The sequence below is a fragment of the Gambusia affinis genome, linkage group LG11, assembly GCF_019740435.1.
Source record: "Gambusia affinis linkage group LG11, SWU_Gaff_1.0, whole genome shotgun sequence".
In the NCBI taxonomy this organism is placed as follows: Eukaryota; Metazoa; Chordata; class Actinopteri; order Cyprinodontiformes; family Poeciliidae; genus Gambusia; species Gambusia affinis.
Genome location: NC_057878.1, coordinates 8,553,348 through 8,579,393, shown reverse-complemented (window position 1 = coordinate 8,579,393; position 26,046 = coordinate 8,553,348). Strand labels below are relative to the sequence as shown.

At 40.7% G+C, this 26,046-nt stretch overlaps 2 protein-coding genes across 10 annotated transcripts in view; one reads left to right on the top strand and one right to left on the bottom strand.

Moving 5' to 3' along the window:
• usp9 (ubiquitin specific peptidase 9) overlaps window positions 1-19,078 on the top strand; it is a 41,827-nt gene extending 22,749 nt beyond the window's left edge. For 5 of the 9 annotated variants that reach the window (XM_044132034.1, XM_044132038.1, XM_044132032.1 and 2 more), the window contains 24 exons: window positions 458-736; window positions 873-998; window positions 1,164-1,301; window positions 1,394-1,560; window positions 2,769-2,877; window positions 2,973-3,119; window positions 3,224-3,370; window positions 3,459-3,666; window positions 3,761-3,981; window positions 4,951-5,138; window positions 5,790-5,963; window positions 6,059-6,200; window positions 7,086-7,842; window positions 9,789-9,912; window positions 10,019-10,244; window positions 10,343-10,472; window positions 10,567-10,752; window positions 11,746-11,966; window positions 12,081-12,169; window positions 12,674-12,830; window positions 12,935-13,147; window positions 15,012-15,041; window positions 16,018-16,116; window positions 16,886-19,078. In XM_044132034.1, coding sequence (XP_043987969.1) covers window positions 458-736; window positions 873-998; window positions 1,164-1,301; window positions 1,394-1,560; window positions 2,769-2,877; window positions 2,973-3,119; window positions 3,224-3,370; window positions 3,459-3,666; window positions 3,761-3,981; window positions 4,951-5,138; window positions 5,790-5,963; window positions 6,059-6,200; window positions 7,086-7,842; window positions 9,789-9,912; window positions 10,019-10,244; window positions 10,343-10,472; window positions 10,567-10,752; window positions 11,746-11,966; window positions 12,081-12,169; window positions 12,674-12,830; window positions 12,935-13,147; window positions 15,012-15,041; window positions 16,018-16,116; window positions 16,886-17,170 — 4,563 coding nt within the window. In that variant the 3' untranslated portion in view covers window positions 17,171-19,078. The remainder of the gene's footprint in view (window positions 1-457; window positions 737-872; window positions 999-1,163; window positions 1,302-1,393; window positions 1,561-2,768; window positions 2,878-2,972; window positions 3,120-3,223; window positions 3,371-3,458; window positions 3,667-3,760; window positions 3,982-4,950; window positions 5,139-5,789; window positions 5,964-6,058; window positions 6,201-7,085; window positions 7,843-9,788; window positions 9,913-10,018; window positions 10,245-10,342; window positions 10,473-10,566; window positions 10,753-11,745; window positions 11,967-12,080; window positions 12,170-12,673; window positions 12,831-12,934; window positions 13,148-15,011; window positions 15,042-16,017; window positions 16,117-16,885) is intronic. The other 4 variants (XM_044132039.1, XM_044132040.1, XM_044132036.1 and 1 more) reach the window with 3 other exon arrangements.
• A 2,079-nt stretch (window positions 19,079-21,157) lies between these two features.
• Window positions 21,158-25,689, bottom strand: rpl8 (ribosomal protein L8). Its single transcript, XM_044132031.1, has 5 exons — window positions 25,519-25,689; window positions 25,297-25,438; window positions 21,875-22,093; window positions 21,667-21,782; window positions 21,158-21,354 (listed from the first exon to the last, which is right to left on the bottom strand). The coding sequence occupies exons 1-5, from the start codon at window positions 25,654-25,656 to the stop codon at window positions 21,196-21,198; spliced, it is 774 nt and encodes a 257-aa protein (XP_043987966.1). The 5' UTR covers window positions 25,657-25,689; the 3' UTR covers window positions 21,158-21,195.
• Window positions 25,690-26,046: the final 357 nt, after the last annotated feature.

The following is a 26,046-nucleotide window of genomic DNA, read 5'->3' as shown; positions in this document are numbered from 1 at the left end:
TTCCTAAAACACATAGTAACTTAGCTTACCTCTAGGATTTCCAAAATGCTGCCAACTTTTATAGACCAAGCAAACTCTGACAGAGAGAGGCTACAGTAAAATTTTGGAAGGATAAAATAATGACTGACCTCATCTAAAACCTCACTGATGCTGCAAATAGCTAACTTTGACTCTTCAGCTCTCAAGAACAACTTAAACACTGAAGACTGTTCATTTTACTGCAATCTGCTGACATGTTGCATTTACAAACAGGGAAAATATCTTGGTTTTAACTAGCATGTCACTAGTTGGAGATAAAGCCAATTTATTTTTGTTCAAGTTATTACAAATCACTATACCTGCTCTCACTGCTTTCCCACACTTGCTCCTTCTTACTGTCAGCAAATTGCTGCTGTATTTCTTATTTTTCTAAATAAAGATATTCAAGGTTCGGTTTCTCTGCCTGTTCTTGTTGCAGGTTGTGTATGCTTTGCTGATGCCAGCTAGTGCCACTCTGGGTGAGGATGCTAGTGACTTCCAGTACAACTTCCTGAAAAGCGGCGGCCTGCCACTGGTGCTAAGCATGCTCACCAGGAACAACTTCCTCCCGTCCGCGGACATGGAGACGCGCCGAGGCGCTTACCTCAACGCTCTGAAGATCGCCAAGCTCCTCCTGACTGCGGTCGGCTTCGGCCACGTGAAGGCTGTGGCCGAGGCCTGCCAGCCCAACGCTGACGGAAATATTCCCGTCTCTCCGGTTAGAAAGGCTTTCATTCCTCGTGAACAGACAAACCAGTTTAGCCGGTTCCTGGGTTGTTTACCTGCTGCAGCCTTGACATGTCTATTTCTGTAAAAAAAAAAAAAAAATGTTTTTCTTTCGTGACTGTGTGCAGATAAATCAGGCGACTCACGACCAGGCGCTGGTTCTTCAAAGTGCCCTGCAAAACATTCCCAACCCTACCTCTGAATGTATGTTGCGCAATGTAGCTATCCGTCTGGCCCAGCAGATTTCTGATGAGGTAAAGGACACTTTACTTTAACTGATTTTTACTTTCATTATTTAGTGTCTGAAGGCACTTTAATCGCTGAATTTAATAGTTTCTCAAATCTAGTTTGTTTGTAAGAAGTAGAGTGTTAAAAAGCAATATTAATAGTGGATTCAATGGAACTGTATTTTTCATCAGAATTTCTTCCAGGCATCAAAGTACATCCCAGACATTTGCGTGATCCGAGCAGTGCAGAAAATCGTGTGGGCATCGGGTTGTGGCACAGTGCAGCTGGTATTTAGTAATAATGATGAAATCAGTAAAATATACGAGAAGGTAAGATTCTATGCGAAATTAAACTATCAAGAACTTAACTGTTTGTTGTATCTTGAAATTAAGCTAAATTAAAAAAAAAAAAATTTTTATAGACTAATGCAGCTAAGGAGCCGGATGGAGAAGATGAGCAGGTGTGCTGCGAGGCTTTGGAAGTGATGACGCTGTGTTTTGCCCTCATGCCCACGGCTCTCGACACGCTCAGTAAGGAGAAAGCTTGGCAGACCTTCATCATAGACTTGTTGCTACACTGCCACAGCAAGTAAGTGCTTCAGTTTGCACATTAAACTCAAATTAATTTCCAGTTTGAGTTAAATTATTACAGATATATTTAAAAAAAATTTTACTTGTCACTTTGAACTTATAAAGAAAAATATGAACTTATTTAATTGTCTACCTCACATTTGTCACATGAGTTACAGTAATGAGGAGAAAATGCCTGCATATAGTAGGGCTGCAACTAATTATTATTCTAGTTATTATTTGCATTTGCATTAGTTATTATTTGCAATTAAAATACTTATATTAACATGTGAAAAGCTCAGCCTGGTCTGCTTGACTTAACATGAATACAGTGTAGTGCTGATCTGGTGATAAATCTTTTTCTTGATTAACCGATTAATTATTGGATAGCAAAATGTCCTTTTTTATTTATTTTTTTTTTTTTAAATACAGAATTTGAACCAGATTAAACTAAAATTTTTATACATTGAGGACTTTTGGGAAAACATACCGTATTTTCCGGACTATAGAACGCAGCATACTATATGCTGCACCTACAATTGAAAAAAAAAGACAAAAAAACAAACAAAACAAAACTGGAAACGTACTGGCTATAAGCCGCTGGTATCTCTGCCGCTCTCGGTTTTCTGCAGCAGAGGGCAGCGTTCTACTAAATCTGCTAGATTTATTAATGCGCAGCCGTCCGTCTGCAATGCCAAACCATGGTTTCGTTCACACCGAGCTTACGTGCAGCGGCTCTATTTCCTTCCTGTCCTGCCGGATCGATAGCCCTCAACTTAAAAGCTGCATCATATGAGTTTGAAGAAACTTCTCCGTCGTGCCTAGTGCTAGCATGTGCTTGTTCTAAATGAAAATTAGCACTTTCTTTGAATTCCAATTTTGACCTCCAGTCAATCACTTCCTGCTAAAGAGCCGCCTGGCGGTTGAAGAAAAATCCACAGAAAAGCCGCACCGGGCTATAAGCTGCATGGTTCAAAGCGTAGGAAAAAAGTAGCGGCTTATAGTCCGGAAAATACGGTATATGTTTTTTATATAAATTTTTTTTTTTAATCTTAAATACAAAATGTATATATTTTTTGTACAGTTAGTCTGTATCATCCACTTAATGATTAATTGATTACTAAATTAGTTAATTACCTCAATAACTGATTCATCACAACTGGTGCAATTAATCGTTTCCGCCCTATTTGTTGTTATGATTCTGACGTTTAAATCTCCTTTAAACAGGTCCGTTCGTCAGATGGCCCAAGAGCAGTTTTTCCTAATGGCGACTAGGTGCTGCATGGGGCATCGGCCTCTTCTTTTCTTCATCACCCTCCTCTTCACAGTGCTCGGGGTAAGTGGCTACACAGATTGCAATTGTTCGCCAAACGTTCAATCTGACCTCATTTGCTGCGGGTTCACTCATCCAGTTGTTCACTCTCTGTCCAGAGCACAGCCAAAGAGCGAGCCAAACACGCAGGGGACTACTTCACGTTGCTCCGACATCTGCTCAACTATGCCTACAACAGTAACATCAACCTGCCAAACGCCGAGGTGCTGCTCAACAACGAGATCGACTGGCTCAAACGGATACGGGTGAGATTCATCCTTTGGCTGGATTCTCTTTTGCTCTTTGAGATCTCAGTTGTAGTTTAGAGGATGCGGTCTTCATCGAGGTCATACATAATTTCATTCATCAGGATGAGGTTAAGAGGACAGGAGAAACTGGTGTGGAAGAAACCATCCTGGAGGGCCACCTTGGTGTCACCAAAGAGCTTCTGGCCTTCCAGACGCCTGAAAAGAAATACTACATTGGCTGTGAGAAGGGAGGAGCAAATCTCATTAAGGTACAGACAGACTTTAAAAAAAAAAACAAAGCATCCTCTTTACCAGTTTATGCTCATTGCTTATATTTCTTTCTCTCTTTTTAATTAGGAGCTGATCGACGACTTCATCTTCCCAGCATCTAATGTTTACCTGCAGTACATGAAGAGTGGGGAGTTCCCCACAGAGCAGGCCATCCCAGTGTGTAGCACTCCTGCATCCATCAACGCCGGCTTCGAGCTCCTGGTGGCGCTAGCAGTCGGCTGCGTCCGCAACCTCAAACAAATAGTTGACACCCTAACTGACATGTACTACCTGGGTAGGGAGACATTTCAGTGACAGGTTCACAAGCAACAGCCACATAATTTATCAATTTGCGTTAAATCGAGTTGTCCTCCTGCCTCCATATTCAGGTTGCGAGACACTGACAGAGTGGGAGTACCTGCCTCCCGTGGGACCGCGCCCTAACAAAGGCTTTGTCGGCCTGAAGAACGCCGGTGCTACTTGCTATATGAACTCTGTTATCCAGCAGCTTTACATGATCCCTCCAATCCGCAACGGCATCTTGGCGATCGAGGGTACAGGCACCGACGTGGACGATGACATGTCTGGCGATGAGAAGCAGGAAAATGAGGTACCGGAAATCATGTGCGAGAAGTCTGTGTGGGCTACAATCATAGGGTCAGATCATTTCTGTCAAAGACAAGGAATGACCAAGAATGATGTCTCACTTCAAGACATCTTTGTTATTCTGGGTAAACCTACCTGTACAATGGTCTGAAATGCAGAAAGTAGCAAGTTAATGACCAACCTTGTTTCTCTGCAGGCTGCAAATCAACACGTGAATTCATGTCCTCTCTGTCGCTCAAGGCACAGCTTGTCATGATCTCTACATATTATTGTGGATTTTGATCGAAATCTTAAATCGTTGCCAAATTAAAGAAGAAAATAAGAAAATTCAAATTGGATTTTCCATCTACTGGTTTGGAGTGAATCAACCAAGTTACACAAACAGTAAATTTGTTAGATTATTATATTTATTGCTGTTATAAATACAATCTAAAGATTGCAAACCAGTGCGGACCATGTATTTCAGAAAAATGTAGACAGTTTTCCACTCCATGCTAGCGTTTTGGACTTAAAAATATTACATCGTCATTGGCGACGGGAATGTCTTATTTGGAATAACTCATTAGCTTTTGTAATGCAGCACTTCAAAATGGACATAAAATAAATGATGAAAACACAGCTACTGATGGGGGCTCAGGCTCAAGTTTACATAAAAATGCAATTTAGAGCAAGCGTAGAGCCATGCATGTATTAGTAGAAAGTCTCCACAGAAACAAATGTGTGTGTAACAGCTCAACACTCATATGCAGCGAAATGTCACAATACCGTCTTTGCATAAATTGGTCCCAAAAATCTGTTTTTAAGAGCCATTACTTCCAAATCAAGCAGCGCGCTGCTCTCAGTTCAAGTTAATGATGTGAGAAACGGCATTAGCACCGCTGGAGTTTCTCCTAAACTTTTAATGACTAATAAATCCACTTGTTTGCACTCATGACAAGTTTGGTTTGTTACAATTTAGATTTTGCTTCCACAGAGTAATGTAGACCCTCGTGATGAAGTTTTCAGCTACCACCACCAGTTTGATGACAAACCCTCCAGTAAATCGGAGGACAGGAAAGAGTACAACATCGGGGTGCTGCGTCACCTACAGGTCATCTTCGGTCACCTGGCTGCATCCAGACTGCAGTACTACGTCCCAAGAGGCTTCTGGAAACAGTTCAGGTATTTTAAAGATTTTTCATACTTTGTTGGGGGGGTATGCATCGTTTCCTTTTGGGAAAATAATCCAGATTACTGTTAGAAAGATTATGGGTTTAAGAGTTTTGCAGGTTTGGATTATTTAATTAAAATTTTTTTTATTTAGTCTTTCCCCAACAGGTGTGTCTGCTGTGAAATCAAACGCAACTTTTTGTGCATTTAAAATGGGTTATAGCCTGACTGAGAATGCGTACTTCTGATTTAAACTCAGAAGTACGCAGAAGTATTTTTGTCTTCACAAACGTTTCGGTTAGTTGTCAGTCTGCGTGGAGCACAAGTGGCGCTCACCAAACAACACGAGCAGCAATGTAGAGTCTTAAAGTTTTTAGAAGCGTATGGACAAAGGAAAAAATTACTGTGTCATATTTGATAAACTCGTAAAGATGGCTAAAAACTCTTATAATACCAGATATTTTAGTTGAAGTTGTATTAAGAATGTGCTTCCTCTTTTCACACTTCTTGTGCTGCCAGTTGTTAAATTCAGATTTTATCCAACAGCTTCCTGTGCTGGCATAGAAATAAATTTCATGAAATAAATAAAAAAAATTTCCTGAAACCATGTCTGTTGATTTGTGTTGTTTTTTTCTTTTTATTTTTTTTATTTTTTTATTTTAGATTATGGGGAGAGCCAGTAAATTTGAGGGAGCAGCATGACGCTTTGGAGTTCTTCAACTCTTTGGTGGACAGTTTGGATGAAGCTCTGAAAGCTTTGGGTCACCCTCCCATGCTCAGCAAGGTGTTGGGAGGGTCCTTCGCTGACCAAAAGATTTGTCAAGGGTGTCCCCATAGGTGAGCACTATCTGAATGTGCTTAGTCACTTTAATAACAATAAAAGTACTGTTGAATTTGTTTTTTGTTTTTATTAATAACGATTCTGTCGTCAGATATGAGTGTGAGGAGTCATTTACAACGTTAAACGTGGACATTAGAAACCACCAGAACTTGTTGGACTCGATGGAGCAATATGTTAAAGGAGATCTGCTGGAAGGAGCCAATGCCTACCACTGTGAGAAATGCAATAAGAAGGTAAGACCACAGAGCTTCTTTAAATTGTCACAACTGTATCGAAGGTTTAAAACTAGATCTGGAACGATTAACCGTGATTGATTGTTGAAATAATTGTCAATTGATTTAGTAATCAATTAATCATTAACTGCAGAATACAAACTCTAAAAAAAAAATAAAAAAATTTCTGAAAGAACAACATCTGCAGAGCAGCATTCAAGTCAAAATTGTACAAGAATAGATATATTTTGGATTTTTGATAATCTAAAAAAAAAACAAAAAAAAAACAGGAAACCTGTCCTTCCCAGAGCTCCTTAGTTGGCAGATTTAGCTTCACCTGGTTCAATTGCTATGATAAAATAAAGTAAAAAAAAAAAAGTCTTCTATTAAGCACCGTTCATTTAGAAAATAACTTATGGATCATGTTGGGCAAAAAAATACAAAAAATTGTGTTGCATCATTCTTTTGCATTATCATAATTTTATTTTTAATTTCTCAAACAAATTATTCTTTTTAAAAATACCCCCCCCCTCTCCCCCCGAAAAAAAAAATTAATTGAGTTATTGATTAGATTTTTTTTAAACTTGTATTTCAAATATTGTATAAAAATGCTCCAGGGAATTGTTTAACCCAGGTGATGGATTAATCGTCAAAGATAATCAGTAGAAAAATCAATTACTAAGATAATTGTTAGGATGAGGAATTGAAGTAGGTGTTTGCATTTTTCATGTATTTCTGTTGTTGTTTAAACAAGGCTTAATGAATTATCTGCAGAATGTACCAATCTTTTCTTTATGTGATTAATTGATTAATTTTCAAATAAAATCAATAGAATAATAATCGATCAGTGTAATAATCGTTAGTCTCTGCCCAAGTGAGATTTCTAAATTCCCCTTGACTTTTCAGGTGGACACAGTGAAGCGTCTGCTGATCAAGAAGCTGCCGCCTGTCCTGGCCATCCAGCTGAAGCGCTTCGACTACGACTGGGAGAGGGAGTGCGCCATCAAGTTCAACGACTACTTTGAGTTCCCGCGGGAGCTGGACATGGAGCCGTACACGGTAGCAGGCGTGGCCAAGCTGGAGGGCGACGACGTGAACCCGGAGAACCAGGTGATCCAACAGAACGAGCCGTCCGAGCCCACGCCGCCGGGCAGCTCCAAGTACCGACTGGTGGGAGTGCTGGTTCACTCGGGCCAGGCGAGCGGCGGACACTACTACTCCTACATAATCCAGCGGAACGGGGGCGACGGCGAGAAGAACCGCTGGTATAAGTTCGATGATGGCGACGTGACGGAATGCAAGATGGACGACGAGGAGGAGATGAAGAACCAGTGCTTCGGGGGAGAGTACATGGGCGAGGTGTTCGACCACATGATGAAGCGGATGTCGTATCGGAGGCAGAAGCGATGGTGGAACGCCTACATCCTGTTCTACGAGCGTATGGACTCGCTGGACAAGGACAGCGAACTTGTCAAATATATCTCAGAGCTGAACCTGTCCTCCACCAAGCCCCATCAGGTCAAGATGCCGAGCGTCATCGAGTGCAGCGTTCGCAAGCAGAACGTCCAGTTCATGCACAACCGAATGCAATACAGCCTGGAATATTTCCAGTTCATTAAGAAACTTCTGACCTGTAACAGTGTCTATTTAAACCCTCCTCCAGGTATGCACCTTGTTTTCTGGTTTTTCTCTTTTTCTTTATTTAATCTGTGGAAAGTACAAAACACTTGACAGATCCCAGATTATAAATAATGTTTTTCTTCTGATTTTTTTATTTATTTTTTTGATGACACTTAAATGTTTCAGATCATCATTCAAAATCAAAAAAACCTATTTTCAAAAATGTATGTTATTTACTGCAGCATAAAAAGCTATCCACCACCAAACTGGCCCTGTGTGAAAATGTAATAGAGTCCTAAACCTAGCAAATGGATTTGCCCGTCTCGGCAATAACACTCACCATAAAGCCGAGCTGCATCTCATTCTCATTAATGACTTCCTGATAGAGAGCAGACTTTATTGTTCTGCAGTCATTTTCACCATGGAATTCTTCAATAGATGCAATTCTTGCCCAGTTTCTCTTTTTTAATTGCAGAATCTCAAACACTGACCCTAACTGGGGCAAGTGACGCTTCAGATGTTGATCGGGATAAGTCATCGATGCGCTGTTAGGCTCATTTTGACAGCCAAGCTACTTCACCACTGTTCTATGTGTCTTTCTATTTGTGGATAATGGCTCGCATTGTCTTAAAGCCTTGAAAACAAATGAAAACCTTTTGAAACTACACTACATTTACACTTGCTATCTTTGTCTGTGACATTAGAATTAGTTTGATCTGAAACATTTAAGTGCGAGTGGAGAAAAAGCAAAAGCGGAAAAGGTGTGTGCAAGCGGTATTTTACGTCTTCACACCGTTCCACATTGAAGTGACATGAGTAAATTTGGTTAGCAATAATTTTTAACACTTGAAACATAAGCTGTGTGGAAAACGTTGACTGCCGCTTGAAGCCAATGTTTGAAAAACTACAGCTAATAGTTGCTTTTTGTATTTATTTCTTCCACTTTAACTGCAATTATTTCCCTGAACCCTGAATCAAATCCGTCCTCCTCTTATTAGTTTTCCCTTTTTTGATCTTTTGAGCACTGATTAAGTCCACATCATGTCGCTGTGCGTTTAGATTACGCTAACCTTCCATCTTTGTGTTTTAAAAATAATAGTTCAAAACTGATCTTAGTATCCAGCATTATTCTAGGTCAAAGGGTAGTTTATAATGCTCTGAATTACACTGCCTTTCTAATATTTGTATGAAGTGCATTTATATTACCAGAGCTCAGCAACTGATATTTTTTTTATTTAACAAAAATATGGGTATCATTAAAACCATCATTGCAGAAGCTTTTTGTAACAAAGAAGGCACTTTCTTGTTTTTTTTTATAATTCTGTTTAAAAAGAGTCCAGAGGAAGTGAAGGGAGCTTTCACCAACATTTCCCCTCCCTACCTATTGCTGCACACTTCTGATCAACAGTCGAGATGAAGGCTGCCCTGCTTTTTTTTTTTTTTTTTCATTGCTTAAACTTATTTATGTTTGGAAAAGCGTTAATCATGAAGACCAGTTTTTGGCAACAAACTGCAAGTCGACTGAACAGACTGGGTATCCTGCTCATATCAGCATGTTAGATTTCCAGTGTTAAATTGTAAAGAGCAGAACAGCAATAATTAAAAACAAAAAACATGAATGGCCTTATTTTGTTGAGATTCTGGTACCATGACAATCTCGCACTGGGCCATAACGGTGTCTTTTTTTTTTTTTTTATTCTTTTTTTTTAACCCCCCCCCCCCCCCCCAACAGTTTAATAGGAAATGGATATAAAATGCAGATAATCGTCTCGATGTTGTAGGAATCTAGCTAAATATTAAATTCACATAGCAATTCAAACATTTTCCTTGTTTGGTTCTAAAAACATCAAAAGACGTATTTTCGGCTCTGTGTTTGGCGTCGGGGAGAAAATAAGGGAGACGCTCCTGAGAGGATTTATGCTGCAGTGAAGTAAACAAAGCACATCGCTGAGCACTTTTTCAGCATTTTATTGCTTTCTTTCATCTCAGGACAAGACCACCTTCTGCCAGAGGCAGAGGAGATTGCTATGATCAGTGCTCAGCTGGCTGCTCGGTTCCTCTTCAGCACAGGTTTTCACACCAAGAAATTAGTACGGGGTCCTGCCAGTGACTGGTCAGTTCTGTTTGCTGTTTGTTCATTTAAAAAAGGGGGGGAAAAAAGAAGAAGTTTTTGTTCTGGTCCATAAAGCCTGATTGCTCTTTTCTTTTTCCCCGCTTAGGTATGACGCCCTCTGCATCCTGCTGAGACACAGTAAGAATGTACGCTATTGGTTTGCACACAATGTTCTCTTTGCTTACCCCAATCGCTTCTCCGAGTACTTGCTCGAGTGCCCGAGCGCAGAGGTCCGTGGGGCATTTTCCAAGCTCATAGTCTTCATCGCTCACTTTTCCCTGCAAGACGGACCGTGCCCCTCACCCACAGCTTCGCCAGGATCCTCCACTCAGGTTGGTGTGGATTTTATGGGTTCAGCAGGGTCAGAAATAGACATTGTTTTTCACCATTTGACTGTTCGGTTGACTGTTGTTTTTCCTTCCTACATCAGGGCTGTGACAATCTCAGCCTTAGTGACCATCTGTTGAGAGCTGTACTCAACCTGCTCAGGAGAGAGGTTTCTGAACATGGCCGCCACCTCCAGCAGTACTTTAACCTCTTTGTCATGTACGCCAATCTGGGTAAGCAGCAAACTGATCTTCCATGAGTTATTTAAAGCTTCCAGTGCTGTTTTTAATTTTCATCTCGACTCTTTGGTTCTTCAACCACACACAGGTCTGGCAGAGAAGACTCAGCTGCTGAAGCTAAATGTTCCCGCCACGTTCATGTTAGTTGCTCTGGACGAGGGTCCCGGGCCTCCCATTAAGTACCAGTATGCTGAGCTGGGCAAGCTCTACACTGTGGTCTCCCAGCTTGTCCGCTGCTGCGACGTCTCCTCCCGTATGCAGTCCTCAATTAATGGTAGGTGGAACTTTGGCCTTTTTTTTTTTTTCTTCTTCCTTCCCTTATAAAAGACCTAGTACCTAGAGCAGGGGTGTCAAACTCCAGTCCTCAAGGGCCGCTGTCCTGCAACGTTTAGATGTGCCTCTGCTGCATCACACCTGAATAGAATAATTAGCAATTAGCATTAGCAAGGCTCTGGAGAACTGATCTACACAAGCAGGAAGTGATTAAGTCGTTTCATTCCAGTGTTTTGTACCTGTGGCACATCTAAAAACTGCAGGACACACCGGCCCTTGAGGACTGGAGTTTGACACCTGTGACCTAGAGTATTTCAAATTAGGGCTGAAATGATTAAACGTGGTTATTGCAAATCGCAATTAATCAATTATTAAAATAATTGTCAACTAATTTAGTAATCGTTTGGTCTTTAACTGGAGTATAGAGACTCTAAAGAGTCCATTTGCTGAGAGAACACACTGAGAACAGTAATTAAGCTAAGACTGTACAAAAAATATGTGTACCTCTTACATTTAACATAAAAAAAACAATCCTTTGTCGGTAAACATCTACCCAGAAAACTCCTCAATTGGCAGTTTTTGCTTCAACTGGTTCAACTTTTGTGGGGGGCGGGGAAATATCTTAAGCACATTTTGCTTAATAAGAAAGCAAAATGTTCTTTCTTAATGAGTTGATGCAAAAAATAATCACCAAATCAGCCCGCCACTATAGTCATGTCGAGCAGAAAGGGTTGCGCTTTACACGTTGTGACTAAAGGATTACTGTTACTGCATTTTAGGCAACAAAGTGTTTATTTTTATTTATTTACTTTTAAATTAGCTGAATCATTTCTTGTTCTGCAATTTTGTGCACTTCTAATGTTGTTAAATGAAAGCTCTGCACAATGTGCCAATTAAGCCAGTTAAGCAGTTATTTTTGATAATTAAACGATTAGTAAAATAGTCATCTGGTGCAGCCCTACTCTAAATGCACTGCTACTTTGTGTTTTACCAGGTAATCCTCCTCTTCCTAACCCGTACGGGGACACCAACCTGACGGCTCCCGTCATGCCGGTGCAGCAGCTAGTGGCAGAGATTCTGTTTGTGCGGACTAGTTATGTGAAGAAGATCATTGAGGACTGCAGCAACTCTGAGGAGACGGTGAAGCTGCTTCGCTTCTGCTGCTGGGAAAACCCTCAGTTTTCCTCCACTGTGCTCAGTGAACTGCTCTGGCAGGTAAACATCCAACGCCTCAAATGGTTGTTAGGGGATAGTTGTTCAGGTGCAGTTTGAGAATACTTCATTGATCCCAAAGGCAAGACTGGAACAATAACCTGTGTTTGTTTGCAGGTGGCATATTCCTACACCTATGAGCTGAGGCCTTACCTAGACTTGTTGCTACAAATCTTACTCATCGAGGACTCCTGGCAAACGCACAGGTCAGATTGACTGTCGTATATTGTATTCATACACCTTGAACCTTTTCATATTTTGTCATTACTTTTGTGAATTTTATGTTGGAGCAATATTAAAATAATCAACAATAAAGCTCATTTAGTCTGTAAATGAGGCTGGTGCGGAGGTACACCTTTCATCAGGACAATAACGCTGAGCACACAACCACAGCTAAAACTGGAGTTTACATCAGAGAAAATTCTTTCTGTAGTTTTAAAACTCAAGAAGATTCTTGAGTTAAAAAAAAAAATAAAAAAGCATGCCACACCATTCAGCTTTTTCTTTGTAGAACAACTTAAAAGCCATGAGTCAATTATACACTGATGTGTTGATTCACATACATTCCCAGAAAATACATTGAATTCTAGGCTTGTTCTGTAACAAACTATACAGTAGTTAAAGTCTAATGTTTTTTTTCAAGGCCCTGAACAAGTTGCATTTGGAACAATGCGTCTTTAACTTTGCACCTTTTTTGTGTCCATATTAAGGATCCACAATGTGCTGAAAGGCATCCCTGATGACAGAGATGGGCTATTTGACACCATTCAGCGCTCGAAAAACCACTACCAGAAACGGGCCTATCAGTGCATCAAGTGCATGGTGGCCCTCTTTAGCAACTGCTCTGTGGCTTATCAGATCCTGCAGGTACTCATTCCAGCATACGCAGATGTTTATTCGTAGTTCGATTTTATTTAGCCTGTCAACAAAATCAGGAAGCCCGTCGCTGACCTTCGCTTGCACTCTCACAGAGCAATGGTGACTTGAAGCGAAAGTGGACATGGGCAGTGGAGTGGTTAGGGGACGAGTTGGAGAGGCGGCCGTACACGGGAAACCCCCAGTACACGTATAACAACTGGTCCCCTCCAGTTCAGAGCAACGAGACCTCCAATGGATATTTTCTTGAGCGCTCCCACAGTGCACGCATGACACTGGCCAAGGCTTGTGAACTCTGTCCTGAAGAGGTAACGGCATTTACAGATCACCCTACACACCCACAGTTTCACACTGACCTAATTATGTAGCTGTAAATGATACAGTTGACCCCAGAGTGATGCATACCCCTAGCAGATTTAGATTTAAAAATAGATTCATCTTAGAAATTGTATTTATTTTAGAAGAAATGAGACTGGATTAATGAATGAATGAATTTGTTTACATTTTCAATAAGTGGCAAAATTACCTAAATATTGCCTAATAATCTGTGAGGAAAAAACCCATTAGCAATTTTTAGCAATCAAAACTTCCTCATAGTTGCTGGTTTTATGACTATTACTGGCTTTCTTGCCTGTAATAGTCATAATCTTCAGCTCTGTTCTCTATTAGGTTTTAGTGGTGGGTCACTCGAAACACTTTATTACTTCCAGTGAAGAAACAATTTGGTAAAATATAACTTAACCCAAAATCTGCAAGGGGTATGAATAATTGTTGACTTTACTGTATATTTAGAGATGTTAAGGGAAAACTCTTAAAGGGCCTTTTCCACCAACCTGGTTCCAGTTCTTACCTGGTGCTAGAGCTTATTGAGCAACAGTTCTCAGCAGCTGCTAACCCTGGACCAACTTGCTGCTGGGCCAGAGGGTAAAAAAACGCTTTCATTAAGAGCGCAATGTTTAAAACCTTGGAGCGAAGTCTGGCTTTTGTCAGATTTGAAACCGAAACGCAAGTAAAAACCCTGCAGTGCACTTTAACTAGAATAAGGACGTTTTCCCACAGTTGACTTCGGTCTGGATTAGTAGTTGAGTTTGACTGGCAACTTTTTCCAGATTGTTTGGGGGGTTTTTCATGCAGGGTAAGCTCCAGTGAGACCAAAACTTGTCGCTACAAACGTTAAATCTCTTTATTGGGGGCGTGCTCCCAATAAAGAGGTTAGCGCGCCCCACGTTTGGAGGCCTTCAGTCCTCGTCGCGGGTTCGATTCCCGGACCCGACGACATTTGCCGCATCTCTTCCCCCCTCTCCTTCCCCCTTTCCTGTCAGCCTACTACGATAAAAGGGACACTAGAGCCCACAAAAAGGACCCCCTGGTGGGGAAAAAAAAAAAAAAAAAAAGAAAAATCTCTTTATTGGTCAAATGTATCTGGGAGCGGAAACCAACTGTAAGCACAGGAAGTAGATGCTTCCAGTTCTGAGCTGTTAAAAAAAAATAGAGTTGATAATATTACTCTTGTTCTTGCTACTATTTTATGTAAAAGTATGAAAAGTTTACTGAATGATTAGTTTACTGTACAACGTCCCATAATGCAACAAATACCTGGCTACAGGAAGGTGCTGCATTGGTCAAACTGTCTTTGCTCTTACAGTCCTTCACAAAAACGGGAAAAAGAAAAAGGGGAAAACCAAACAAAAAATTGGTTAGTTCTTTATAATGATATAATGACTTGGTTCTCAGGTTGTGGAAAAGCAAACTGGTTGTTTTACAGAACCAGTTAAGAACTGGCTTTGGCACCGGCCCTTGTTAAGAACTGGAACCTCTGGTGGAAAATCCTTACAAAAGAAATTTTGCAACTGAGTTTGACCTCATCATCTCAGCACAACAACCCATGAAATGACTTACCTTGTTGTTGCTTGTGTTATAGGTATTATTAATATACATGTCGGAATACATAATGCTATGCTGTGTTCTTTAACTTTTGAACTGTTAAAGAAGTTGAAAATGTAATTTCTAAACCTAAATGATTCTACGCAAATTGTTTAGTCAGATGAATATGTCTGGTTTTCGTAGCCGATTTGACCAATAAACCTCACTTCACATGAGCTATTTGTATTTATCATGATGAAAGAAAATCCAGTTAAATGACACACTTCTCCTGTAATATTCCATACACAGCTCAAGTGTACTCAGGAAAGCCCAGGGAAGGTCAGTATTCCAGGCAACACGACATCAGGGAAGGAAATTCAACAAAATCTCCCTAAAGATTCAGCAGAGGAACATGGAGTATTGATCAATGTTTAGGCCTCCAAACACATTCAACGACTGTTCAGATAGTTATAAGGTTTACAGTTTACACTGTTTACAATAAAACCCTTTTATTCCTAAAACTGCACATCACTTTTCCGTCTTCTGTCATATTTTAGACTACTGTGACTTAACATGTTTAGAAAAGGATTTTTCTTATTGCTGGAGGAAAGCTAGGTAGCATCCTGCTCTGTTTGACAGGCAGTAACCAAGCAACCACTGACTGCTGCTGCTGTCCACAGAAGCATTTATTAAACTACGAAATCACTAAAAAGTTTGTTTATATCGGTGATAAATGTGAGACATACGTTACAGAGAACTATTACACGATGATGTATTTTAAGCTTTTGTTTCTGTTAATTTTTGGAAATCCAAAATGTATTTTCTCTGAAAATGTTAACATCATGAAAGAGCAATTAAGAAAAAGGAATTTTACCACAGAAATGTAATTCTATATATATTCTGGCCCGTACAGTCACAGGGAAACTTGAGTCATTGACACAATCCTTAGGGTATGTAAGCCACAAAGTGAAACTACTTTTTATCATTTTAGAAGACATGTCTCAGTCTTACAGAGCCCGATCTGTCATTCTTTAACAAGCTAGATACTTCAGCTCAAAAATGGAGGTAATAAGTCCACCTGCAGAAACGATCTGTTGTTGGTGCAGCGTAGAGAGGTGCATGTGATCTCTGTCACCTCTATCAGTAGAGAGACGGCTACTTACCCACCCACACTGAAACTCCATCTAACCTCAGCAAAACACCAAAGCTTAGACTGTATTCAGGGCATTGTCCAAATAAACAGGCAGATTCTGTTTTTTCATGTAAGCGTTGAAACGTCCGACTCGTCTGACCGGTGGCGATTTTTCTATTCCAGGAGCCGGATGAACAGGAAGCACCTGATGATCAAGACTCGTCTCCACCTGAGGACACCTCTCTGTACCCTCATTCTCCTGGAACCACCCAGTTCCAGCAGGTAGGGTATGACCGGACAAACTCCCCCATTGTTCTGTTTTTCTAAATTATTATTGTTATTGATATTATGATTATTATTTAAACTGATGTAAATCAAGCGGTGTAGTTTCTATTCTTTGAAAGCAGATGAAGGCGGTGTCTGTTTCCTGTAACCGGACCCTTTATGTCCATTAAAAGCAGCGGTTACCTGGGCAACGCACGACGTCTAGGTGTTTGGATCCGAGTGCTGTCATAGCCAAGTGCCTCGGGTTTCTAGTTTGTAGCGATGCAACACCGACGGCTGCGTTTTAGAATAAACCTTTCAGCTCACCTGGAAGTGATCTGCTTTATGATGCCATTGAAAAACTTTACTTTTTATCATGATACAAACATGTTGAAGCACAGTATGCATGCATTCGTTCCACTTTAAGATACTTTTTTTTTTTTTTACATTTTCTAAAAGTTAGCTCTTAGTTTGTCATGTTTTTTTTTTTTTCTCAGAAGACCAGCGATAGCTTAATGTCTTATTTCTGCTTTAGCATTTAGCAGTTACTAAAGGTTTTATATATGTGGAAAAAAGTCTTGGGTTTTTAAGTTCCATGCAGCTTTATTTCAACCAATCAACAGCAGGCATAGTAAAAGGTGATGCCCGAGATTGACGAATAACCAGTCGGAAGCCAGGAAAACTAGATTTTCGGATACTTAGCAGAATGTTGGTGAAAGATCAGATTTCCGCTAAATAAATTGTAAATACTCATCGTGACCATCCCTCCATCTCTCTTCTCAAACAGAACAACCATCCCCATGGGCAGCCGTACACCGGGCCCGCTGCTCAGCACATGAACAACCCTCAGCGTCCCGGTCCAGCCTCCGCCCCGACTCCAGGCCCGACCCAGACTCCGACCCCGGGCCCCGGTACCACTCCCACCTCGGGCCCGCGAGCACAAGAGACCTGGGACGGCACCGAGGAGGTGGCCCCGGCCCCGGCCCCGGCCCCAGCACCCGCCCCAGCCCCAACCCCGGCCCCGGCCTCGACCTCCACCTCCACCCCAGCACCCGCCCCTCCCAAGGAGTAACCTTGCCTCCCTCTCTCTTCTGCTGTGCCTCGAGCCTCCGTCGTTCCGCTCACCTTCCTCTCATCCTTCGGTCAACAGTCTCTCTCTCTCTCATTCTCTCTCTCTCGCCGGCCCCAAGGCAGGGCAGAGCCGGGCCTCCCGCCATCCCCAGCCTGTTGGGGACGCTCTTCCCTGGCCTGGAGCTGCCCGACTGCGTGACAGGGAGGGCGGGGGGGCCTGCTGGCGACTACGGAGGCGAAGGACAAGAGTTCTAATAAGAGAAACAAAAATTACCCAGAGCTGACGATGCTGATGCGCTTACCTACACGACGAAAAGGTGTAAATAGTATGTTAATGTTTCTGACTGTTTAGATTCCCCCAGTAGCATAACTCGGCGCGGGTTGCTGTTGGGAGACGTTGCAGACGTGGAAAAACAAAATGGATACTATAAATAAGAAAAAAAAGTCCCAAAAAAGGAAAAAACCTCTAAGAAGACGACAACAACTCCTCTTTGTTTTATCACCCATGCTCAGCAGTAAAGTTTGTTCTACCATCGGACGTTGTCTGGTCATTCAACCGTCGAAGGACTCAATGTTATCATAATTCTAATAATTCTACTTGGCGCTCCTTGGCAACCTTACGACCCATGCCAAATCGACTCGCGAGCTGTGGTTGGGGTTTTAGTGTGAAACTGGTTGGGTGGACTTTAACGGTGTTCGGTTGATGTGAAAAAGCAGTGATGCAAACAATTGTTCTAAAACTCATTGCCTTTCTTCTTCTTCTTTCTTTTTTTTTTTGTTTATTCTGGTTCTTACTTCAGACCTTTTTGAAGCTCTAGTTAATATGCTGTAACATTTAGCATGGCTTCTCACCAGAATAGTGTAGCCCAAGGGAAGACTTGTGATCATAACAACCTAAAGCTGTTCTTAATCCAAACCTCCAGAGGGGTGCTGTTTACCCTTTAGGTTTTTGTTTTACTTTCTGTTCGGTTTTATTTTTCCCTCGTTCTTTTTTCTACTGAACTTCCCCTATCTACAACGAGGGTGACTTTTTTTTTTTTTTTTTTTTTTTAACCAGCGTATAAGTGGCTTTTCAATTGCACATCGTAATCCTCCTACTTCACATTTGGCAGTCAGTTTCGGTGGGTTAGACCAGCTTAGCTTTCATCTATAGGAAACCAGAAAAACGAACACATTATGCAACAGGATTGCTGCACTGGGCTCTCTGGTGTATTAGACTGTGTGGTTTGCTTCTGTCTCTTCAATAGAGCGTAGTTGTAGACGGACTCGTTTACCCATCGGCTTCCTCTCTTCCGTGGAGCTGGGTCAGGCTGGGGGGGGCGACCCCTGACCTCCCTCCCCATCTCCACTGCGTGAAGCTCCCACAGCAGGTTTTTTTTTTTTTTTTTTTTTTTTTTAAGAGGCTGGTTAATCTTGTTGCAACTTGAGCTAACTTGTAATTCTGTAGGAGTAAAAGGTAAAAACATCAGTAAATACTGTATTTAATTGGTAACTTGAATGCGTGTATTTTTTGAATTTTCTTTTTTTTCCTCTTTTTTTTTTTTTTTTTGTCTAAAACATACCAAATACTCCTGCAAATGAAAATATTCTGCCCACCGTATTATATTTAAATATTTTGCTCTTATTTTATAGAATTTATTTTGTTGTATTTCACTAAAAATAGAATTTGATTTAAGAGGAACATTTTTGTCCTTGTGTTATTTTTAAAGAAGATATTGACTGTACAGAGTTCTGCGCCCTGTTTTTTGCCGACTTTTGTTTTGGCCATGGTGTGACGTTGAATTCTGGAGCTACAGTCGCGATGTGGACTTTCACTTTGTGAGGTTTTTTTTGTGCACAGAAATATAACAAAACAAACAAAAAAAAAAAAAGCATTGCGCCCTTAGCAAATAAAGAACATGGAATCTTGCCTCTGTCTTATTTTAATGAACCAGGTTTCCTTGGAGGCGTTTCCGTTAACTCTGTCTGTTTTTGCTCCCTTTAGGCATGGAGTTGGTCTGAGATTCTCTCTAATCTGCCCCAGATTAACTAAAGAAATACCACCATGTCGGTCTGAGATCTATCTTGAACATTGTTTCTACCTTTTACTTTCCTCATGGTGTCTCTACTTGAAACTGTTTTTTCCAGCATTTTGACCAGAAGTCGCAGGATTACCAAATTGTATCGATGGCATCTTCCTCCTTAGAGACCTAGTTGTGCTGTTTAATTATCACGTGAAATAATTTGTTATACATGTATATTATCCAACTTTTTTTCCATTTCAAAATGAAGTTATTCCTATTGCCACTACAATAATATACCTTAGAATTATCACTTTTGCTTTGACGCACACTTGAGCTAAAATATTGGAAAGTCATTTGTTTAGTGTGTAAGTTGGTATTGTACATATTATTCTTATTTTTCTGCTTTCCTGGTTATTCTTGGTAAGTAGTATTTGCATTTGTGTGGCAGTAGCTGCAGTGACATGCAGCCATACATTTGCCTAAAAAAGAACGCCAAAAAGTTGTAAATATATATATATTTTAACTCCTGCCTTCTGTTATTGCACTAAATAACAAAAGATCTTGGTGAAATTGTAAATCCACCTGGGCTGTCCCTAGATTGTGCTTTTTTTAGTGTCTGCTCATAACTTGTTTCTTGTAAGCACAAATATTTCATAGTCAACAAATTAGATTGCATTGTAAGCAAGCGGTAAGTAGAGGAGCTTTCTTCCAGCCGGATGACCAGCAGTGTGCAGCAGCAGGTGGAGGACGGTCAGCTTTAGAAAACTGGACACTGCAGCATGTTATTAGAACTTTGCACCATACAATTTTAAATTCAAAAACAAAAAACCCTTGGCATATCTTGATACTGGAAATGTCCCATTGCCTCTGCAAAGTTAAAATTTATTTATATATTTGGACGTTCTATAAGTACATGGAAAACCACTGTTGTTCAAAAGGTGTTTTAAAAACGCTGTTAAGCTGGTAATCCAGTTCTGTGAGTGAAAATACTTTTAAGTTTCTTAACCACGGCTTCATATCAATGTATCAAACATAACAGGAAGTTTGAGCAGGACGCCAGCAGATGTTTATGTCTTGGTGTGTCTCTAAATGCTGTTTCAACTCGAGCGCCCTCTATGGTACAATAGTTGGTATTGCAGTTCACATTTTGAACGATTCTAAAAAATAAATGCTTGGGTTGGATTCTTTTTAAAAAAAAAAATACTTGAAATTATGTCCTTAAGGTTAGTTAATTGTTTGGAGTAAACTATAAGTTAAACGAACTGCTCAAAAGCATTTTAGTATATTAGTAATTCAATCCATTGTGTAATTTATCAAGTGTGGAGTGACATTCCAAATGTTCATTTCTGTTTCTTTGGATTATAAAAGTTTAAAACTTCCCAGGAAGTTAGAAAATCACAGATTGAGATTCAGATGCTCCCCACTCTGCCTGCAAACTTCTAAAAAGAGGACTTTAGACCACAGAGCAACAATCTAGTACCGTAGTTCTTATCCCAGGCAACAGTTCTGAAGTTGTCTCTGTTTTAGTGACAGCTGGAGTCGATGTCCTGGACATGTCTGGCTTGTGAAGCACTGACTCCAGCTGCAGTTCTCTTCTAAACTCGTGATTAGACTTTGCTTCACAATCCTTGTACGTGCATTATTTTCAGCAATAGTGTTTCCTTCCACTCAACTTTCTTTTAAAATGCATGGATGGCAATCGGTGCTTAATTTGCATCCAAACTGCACCTTGTTTGAAACTTTGACTCAAGATGGCAAAAATCAAATTTATATCCTTTAGTAAAAGTAATATTTTTCTGTACTTTTCTTGTAACGTACCATAAAGTTGTAGACAAAGTACTTCCAACAGTGGATAAAACATGTAGCACTTAAGCTCTTTCGTAGATCTATTCATTTTCCATAAAAACAATATTCTAGTTCATCTGTTTGAGCATTTCACTCTCTCGCTGTAGTCGGATTTCTCAGACACACAAACAAGAAAATGGTCATTTTGGAACACGTTTTATTAACAAGACAGTCACATTTAGTTCTCCTTTTCCTGGACGGTCTTTGTTCCACGCAGTCTGCCTGTACGACGGGCAGCGATGAGACCGACCTTGCGACCAGCAGGTGCGTCCCTCCTGATCGTTGAGGGTTTGCCGATGTGCTGATGGTTACCACCACCGAAGGGATGCTCAACAGGCTGCACGGAGAGCAGAGGAAGTGACGCGTGACAAACGGTTCAACATCTGGCGAGTTCTTGAAAAAATATATATTTGTATTCTCAGATGTAGCTTACTTTATCTCCAAGAACTCATTTAGGGTTAACTATCTACTCCTTTGACTGCTCTGACTTTAGTTTTACCGTCATTTGTGTTGGATTACTGAGCACAACAGTTAAAACTGAAATAACCTCCCAACTGAAGGTGACATAAATGCATCTGAAGCCCCTGTCAGTTTTGCTTCTTTGCTTTTTCACACAGTGCAGCCAGGATGTGTCCCCAGGTTCACTTACGTTCATAGCCACACCACGGACACGAGGCCAGCAGTTCCTCTTGGCCTTGTACTTGTGGTAGGCGCGGCCGGCCTTCAGGATGGGCTTGTCGATACGACCGCCTCCAGCAACGACACCTGGAACGCAGCAGCAGAGGTGGTGGCATTCAGTTACCTTCAGTGTCACCAAACGCCAACAACAACAACAAAAAACACGACTGCATTCTCACCGACGACGGCTCTGTTGGCAGAAGAGACGACCTTCTTGGCGCCTGAGGGCAGCTTGACTCTGGATTTCTTGGTCTCGGGGTTGTGGGAGATGACGGTGGCGTAGTTTCCTGAGGCGCGGGCCAGCTTGCCTCTGTCGCCGGGCTTCTCCTCCAGGCAGCAGATGATGGTTCCCTCGGGCATGGTGCCGACGGGAAGAACGTTACCGATGTTCAGCTGAGCTGCAGAGCAGAGGGCGATGAGACGGCTGCTTTAAATTTGAATGTCGGCGTCGTCTTTCTGATCAGCACAAAAATAGTCTGGAACAACAATTCTCCTTGCTTCAAGACAATAATCTGGTGAATTATTTCCTTTATCCCCACCTAGGAATTTACTAAATATCTTCAGTCAGGCTGAAGAATGTTTATCCTTCATTTCAAAGAAACTTTATTAATCCCAGAGGGGAAATTAAATACTGCAACTCATTCTACAATTTTCTTCAGAGACATTTAATGATGATTTCTGCTGTAGATTCTGATTGGCTTCTGAAACTTCTATAAGATTCAAAATTAAGGAAAATCAACTAAACATTACATGTTCAATGTGGATTTTGTTTTTCTTTCTTTTTAAATCACAATTATGCTTCATAATAATTCTCATTTTTGCTTTTGCAACACCGCAAAAGTCGACTTACAACATTGGGTTCCCAATTAAAACAAAAATTCACATTTTACGCAGAAAATGTGGGAAAGAAAACTATTGCGTAAAATTAAAAACAGATTAAGATGGGACCGTTATCAGGAACAATCATCACTAAAGCTGAAGAAACATTCGTTATAAGAGCATTAGTTACTTTCTGTAATAATAATACTTTAACCTACTAAAAAAAACACATAAAGGCACCCACATTCAAAACATCCAAGAAGATTCCACACACACTTTATCATTTCAAATGGTGAAGTATTAAAGTTCAATACTGACTTCCTGTTTTCTTTGAGGTCTGTGGAACTTCGTTTGATACGCTGTTTTTCCAAAAACTATAATAAATTAACTTCAACTTGTATGACCCAAACCATTACATGTTTTTATTAATCACTCTCACTTAGTTAGATGTTGTTTTTAAATTTTAATCACTGTCTTTTTATTGAGTTTTTTCTTTTAATACATACAGTTTGTGAATACAAAGAGGTGTATCTAGTTAAAGTGTATCTAACACATACATAAAATAATACACACAGAGAAAATAATCCCTCCAAAGTAATCCCATTTAGCCCACCCAGGTCACTGCCCAGTAGGTCCACCCACTGCATTCCTATCCCTGACAGAAATGAAACACATCTTAATAAAATCAATTAACTTCATTAATCTGGAGCATTATTGTATGTTTTGAAATGAGTCAAGAAAGGCTCCCCATGTTTTTTCAAATTTACCAGTTGCGCGTTGAAGAGAACATCTAATCCTTTCCAGTTTCAAACACGACATGAGGTCACAAAGCCACTGCTTGTAAGTTGGAGGAGCAGCACCCTTCCACCTGGTCAGAACTGTTCGCCTCGCTATCAGTGAGCAAAATGCCAGGGCCTGTCGTTTAGAGGCTGGTAAAGGCAACCCCTCACCACTGAGCCCAAAGAGAGCCAAGAGGGGGCCAGGTGTTACCACCACCCCGGCCAACCCAGACATTGTACGAAAAACATCTGTCCAGAACTGACCAAGAGCGGGGCAGGACCAGTACATATGAACTAGTGTGGCTACGCTAGTTTTACATTTGTCGCAGTATGGGGTGACTTCTGGATAGAAACGAGACAGTTTGCTTTTGGAGAGATGGGCTCTATGTACTATTTTGAACTGAATGAGACAATGGCGCGCACACAGAGATGTTGTATTCACCAGTTTAAGTATAGAGTCCCATGTCTCATCTGGTATAGTCATATTCAAATCTTCTTCCCATGCAGTTTTAAGTTCAGGTGAGGAGGACCCTTTCGTACTCAACATTCTATTATAAAGCCAAGAAACCAGCCCTTTACGAGTCGGGTTCAACAATAGAATGGTTTCCAACAGTGTATGCTCTGGTGGAGAAGCTGAGCCTGATAAGTGAGACTGAATAAAGTTTCTGGTTTGCAAATATCTAAAAAAATGGGATTTAGGTAAACCATATTTAGTGGTAAGTTCCTCAAAGGATGCCAGATTCTTCTCTATAAAAAGGTCCTTAAAATAAATAAGCCCCCTCCGTTGCCACTCTAGGAACACCCCATCCTGAACAGATGGTTTGAAAAAATGGTTAAGTGCAATTGGACTCAGGAGGGAAAAGTCATAAAGTTTAAAGTATTTCCTAAACTGGCCCCATATTTTCAGTGAGTGTTTCACTACAGGGTTTGAAATGCCGTTAAATGAAGCAGTGAAAGTGGGGAACAGAGCAAGGCAGGGATGGATATATTGTTACCACGTAGCTCCATAGCCACCCAGTCAGGACAGTCACCCAGGTTGTAGTATAAATACCAAAACACTGAGCATCTAATTTTGGCGGCCCAATAATAAAACAGGAAATTGGGGGAGGCAAACCCCCCCTGTTGTTTATGTTTTGGAGTTGTAATTTATTTTACCCTGCCAAATAAAAGACGAGAGAGTTGAGTCTAGCTCATTAAAAAAAGTATTAGGAATAAAAATGGGTAATGCCTGAAAGAGGTATAAAAATTTGGGTAGTATATTCATTTTAATTGAGTTGATACGTCCCACAAGGGACATGGAAAAGGGCGTCCACTTTGTGAGGGATCCCTTCGTTGTTTTTAAATTTTGATGCATTTAACCCACATGGGTAATTTCTTTTGGCATGCTTTAAATGTAATTTTCATTTAACTTCAGGTGTGTTGATAAAATTTTCATAGTAAAGGGCAAGATTGTGTATTTTGGGAGCAATCCTTCCCCTACTGCTTTACTATTTCATAGAACAAAACAATCTTTTCCAATTAACTCCCATTCTAGATACAATTTTTGAACACACTGCCATTGTAATCTGCTTTTATTTCCTTTTTAAATTAATAAGCTTCTGCTGTAATCCCTACAAAACTTCCCGTTTTATCATAAAGATGTTCATCATGTACAGGATGCTAAAACTAAAGTATTCGGTCGACTTAAATAACTTTTTTTTTTTTTTACCATATTCAAGGTTTCTGCCAATTTTTAAAACACCTAGGCTCTCCTAATACCTTCCCCATAACATTTAAATGTTCATACGTGGAACGATGAAAAACCTTTTCCAGCTACACTGAGATTTAAAGTGATAATCAGTTGTGGAATATTTGACTGGTGAATCTGAATTCTGAACTGTCTGTAAGCCAAGTCGCAACAAAACCTGATTGTCTTTTTAACGCAGCCTCAAAAGAACACACACAAGTAAGCCACCTAAACTCACGCAACAGCTTAAACACCGATGATGACCGTCTGTCCTTACCCTTCTTGCCGCAGTAGATGAACTGTCCGGTGTGGATACCCTCAGCAGCGATGAAGAGCTCGGTTCTCTTCTTGAACCGATATGGGTCACGGAAGGCCACTTTGGCCAGGGGGGCGCCACGGCCGGGGTCGTGGATGATGTCCTGGTTGAGGGGCGTGGACATATTGACACTCCCAACCTTGCAACAAGTACAACCGCCATCTGCTGATAGTCACTGCTTACCTTCACGATGCCCTTGATGTAGCCGTGGCGTTCAGCGAAGTCGACCTGACGGAGTTTAGCAGCACCTTTCCTGTGCTTGACGTGGGCTCTGAAAACAGAGCCTGCACCTTTTCTCTGTCCCCTGATCACACGTCCCATCTTGAACTGAAACACAAATCATTAGGCGTCTCTCAATCATTATGGCAGTGTATACAATGTTAAGCAGTCAAAGATGTTATTTGTAATATATACAGTGACCTTTAGTCAAGCTAAAAAGCATTTAATAGTTTTTTTTTAAATCTATCAATAGCTACAAAACTTCTTCAAAGGTGTATCCCGTATTAATTCAACAGTTTTGAAGAAATCAGTACGAGAACCCTGACACCTTTAGAGAAGATTCAAACGTGTTTTCTCATACAAACATAAACTTAGTGTTATATCTTACGAAAAGTGTGTTTACGAATAAAATGTTTACAACTAGCCCTCTGCTTTTCCTACAACTGTTAGCCTAGAAGCTAGCCGCACAAAGTCAGCGTCATTCTGAAGATG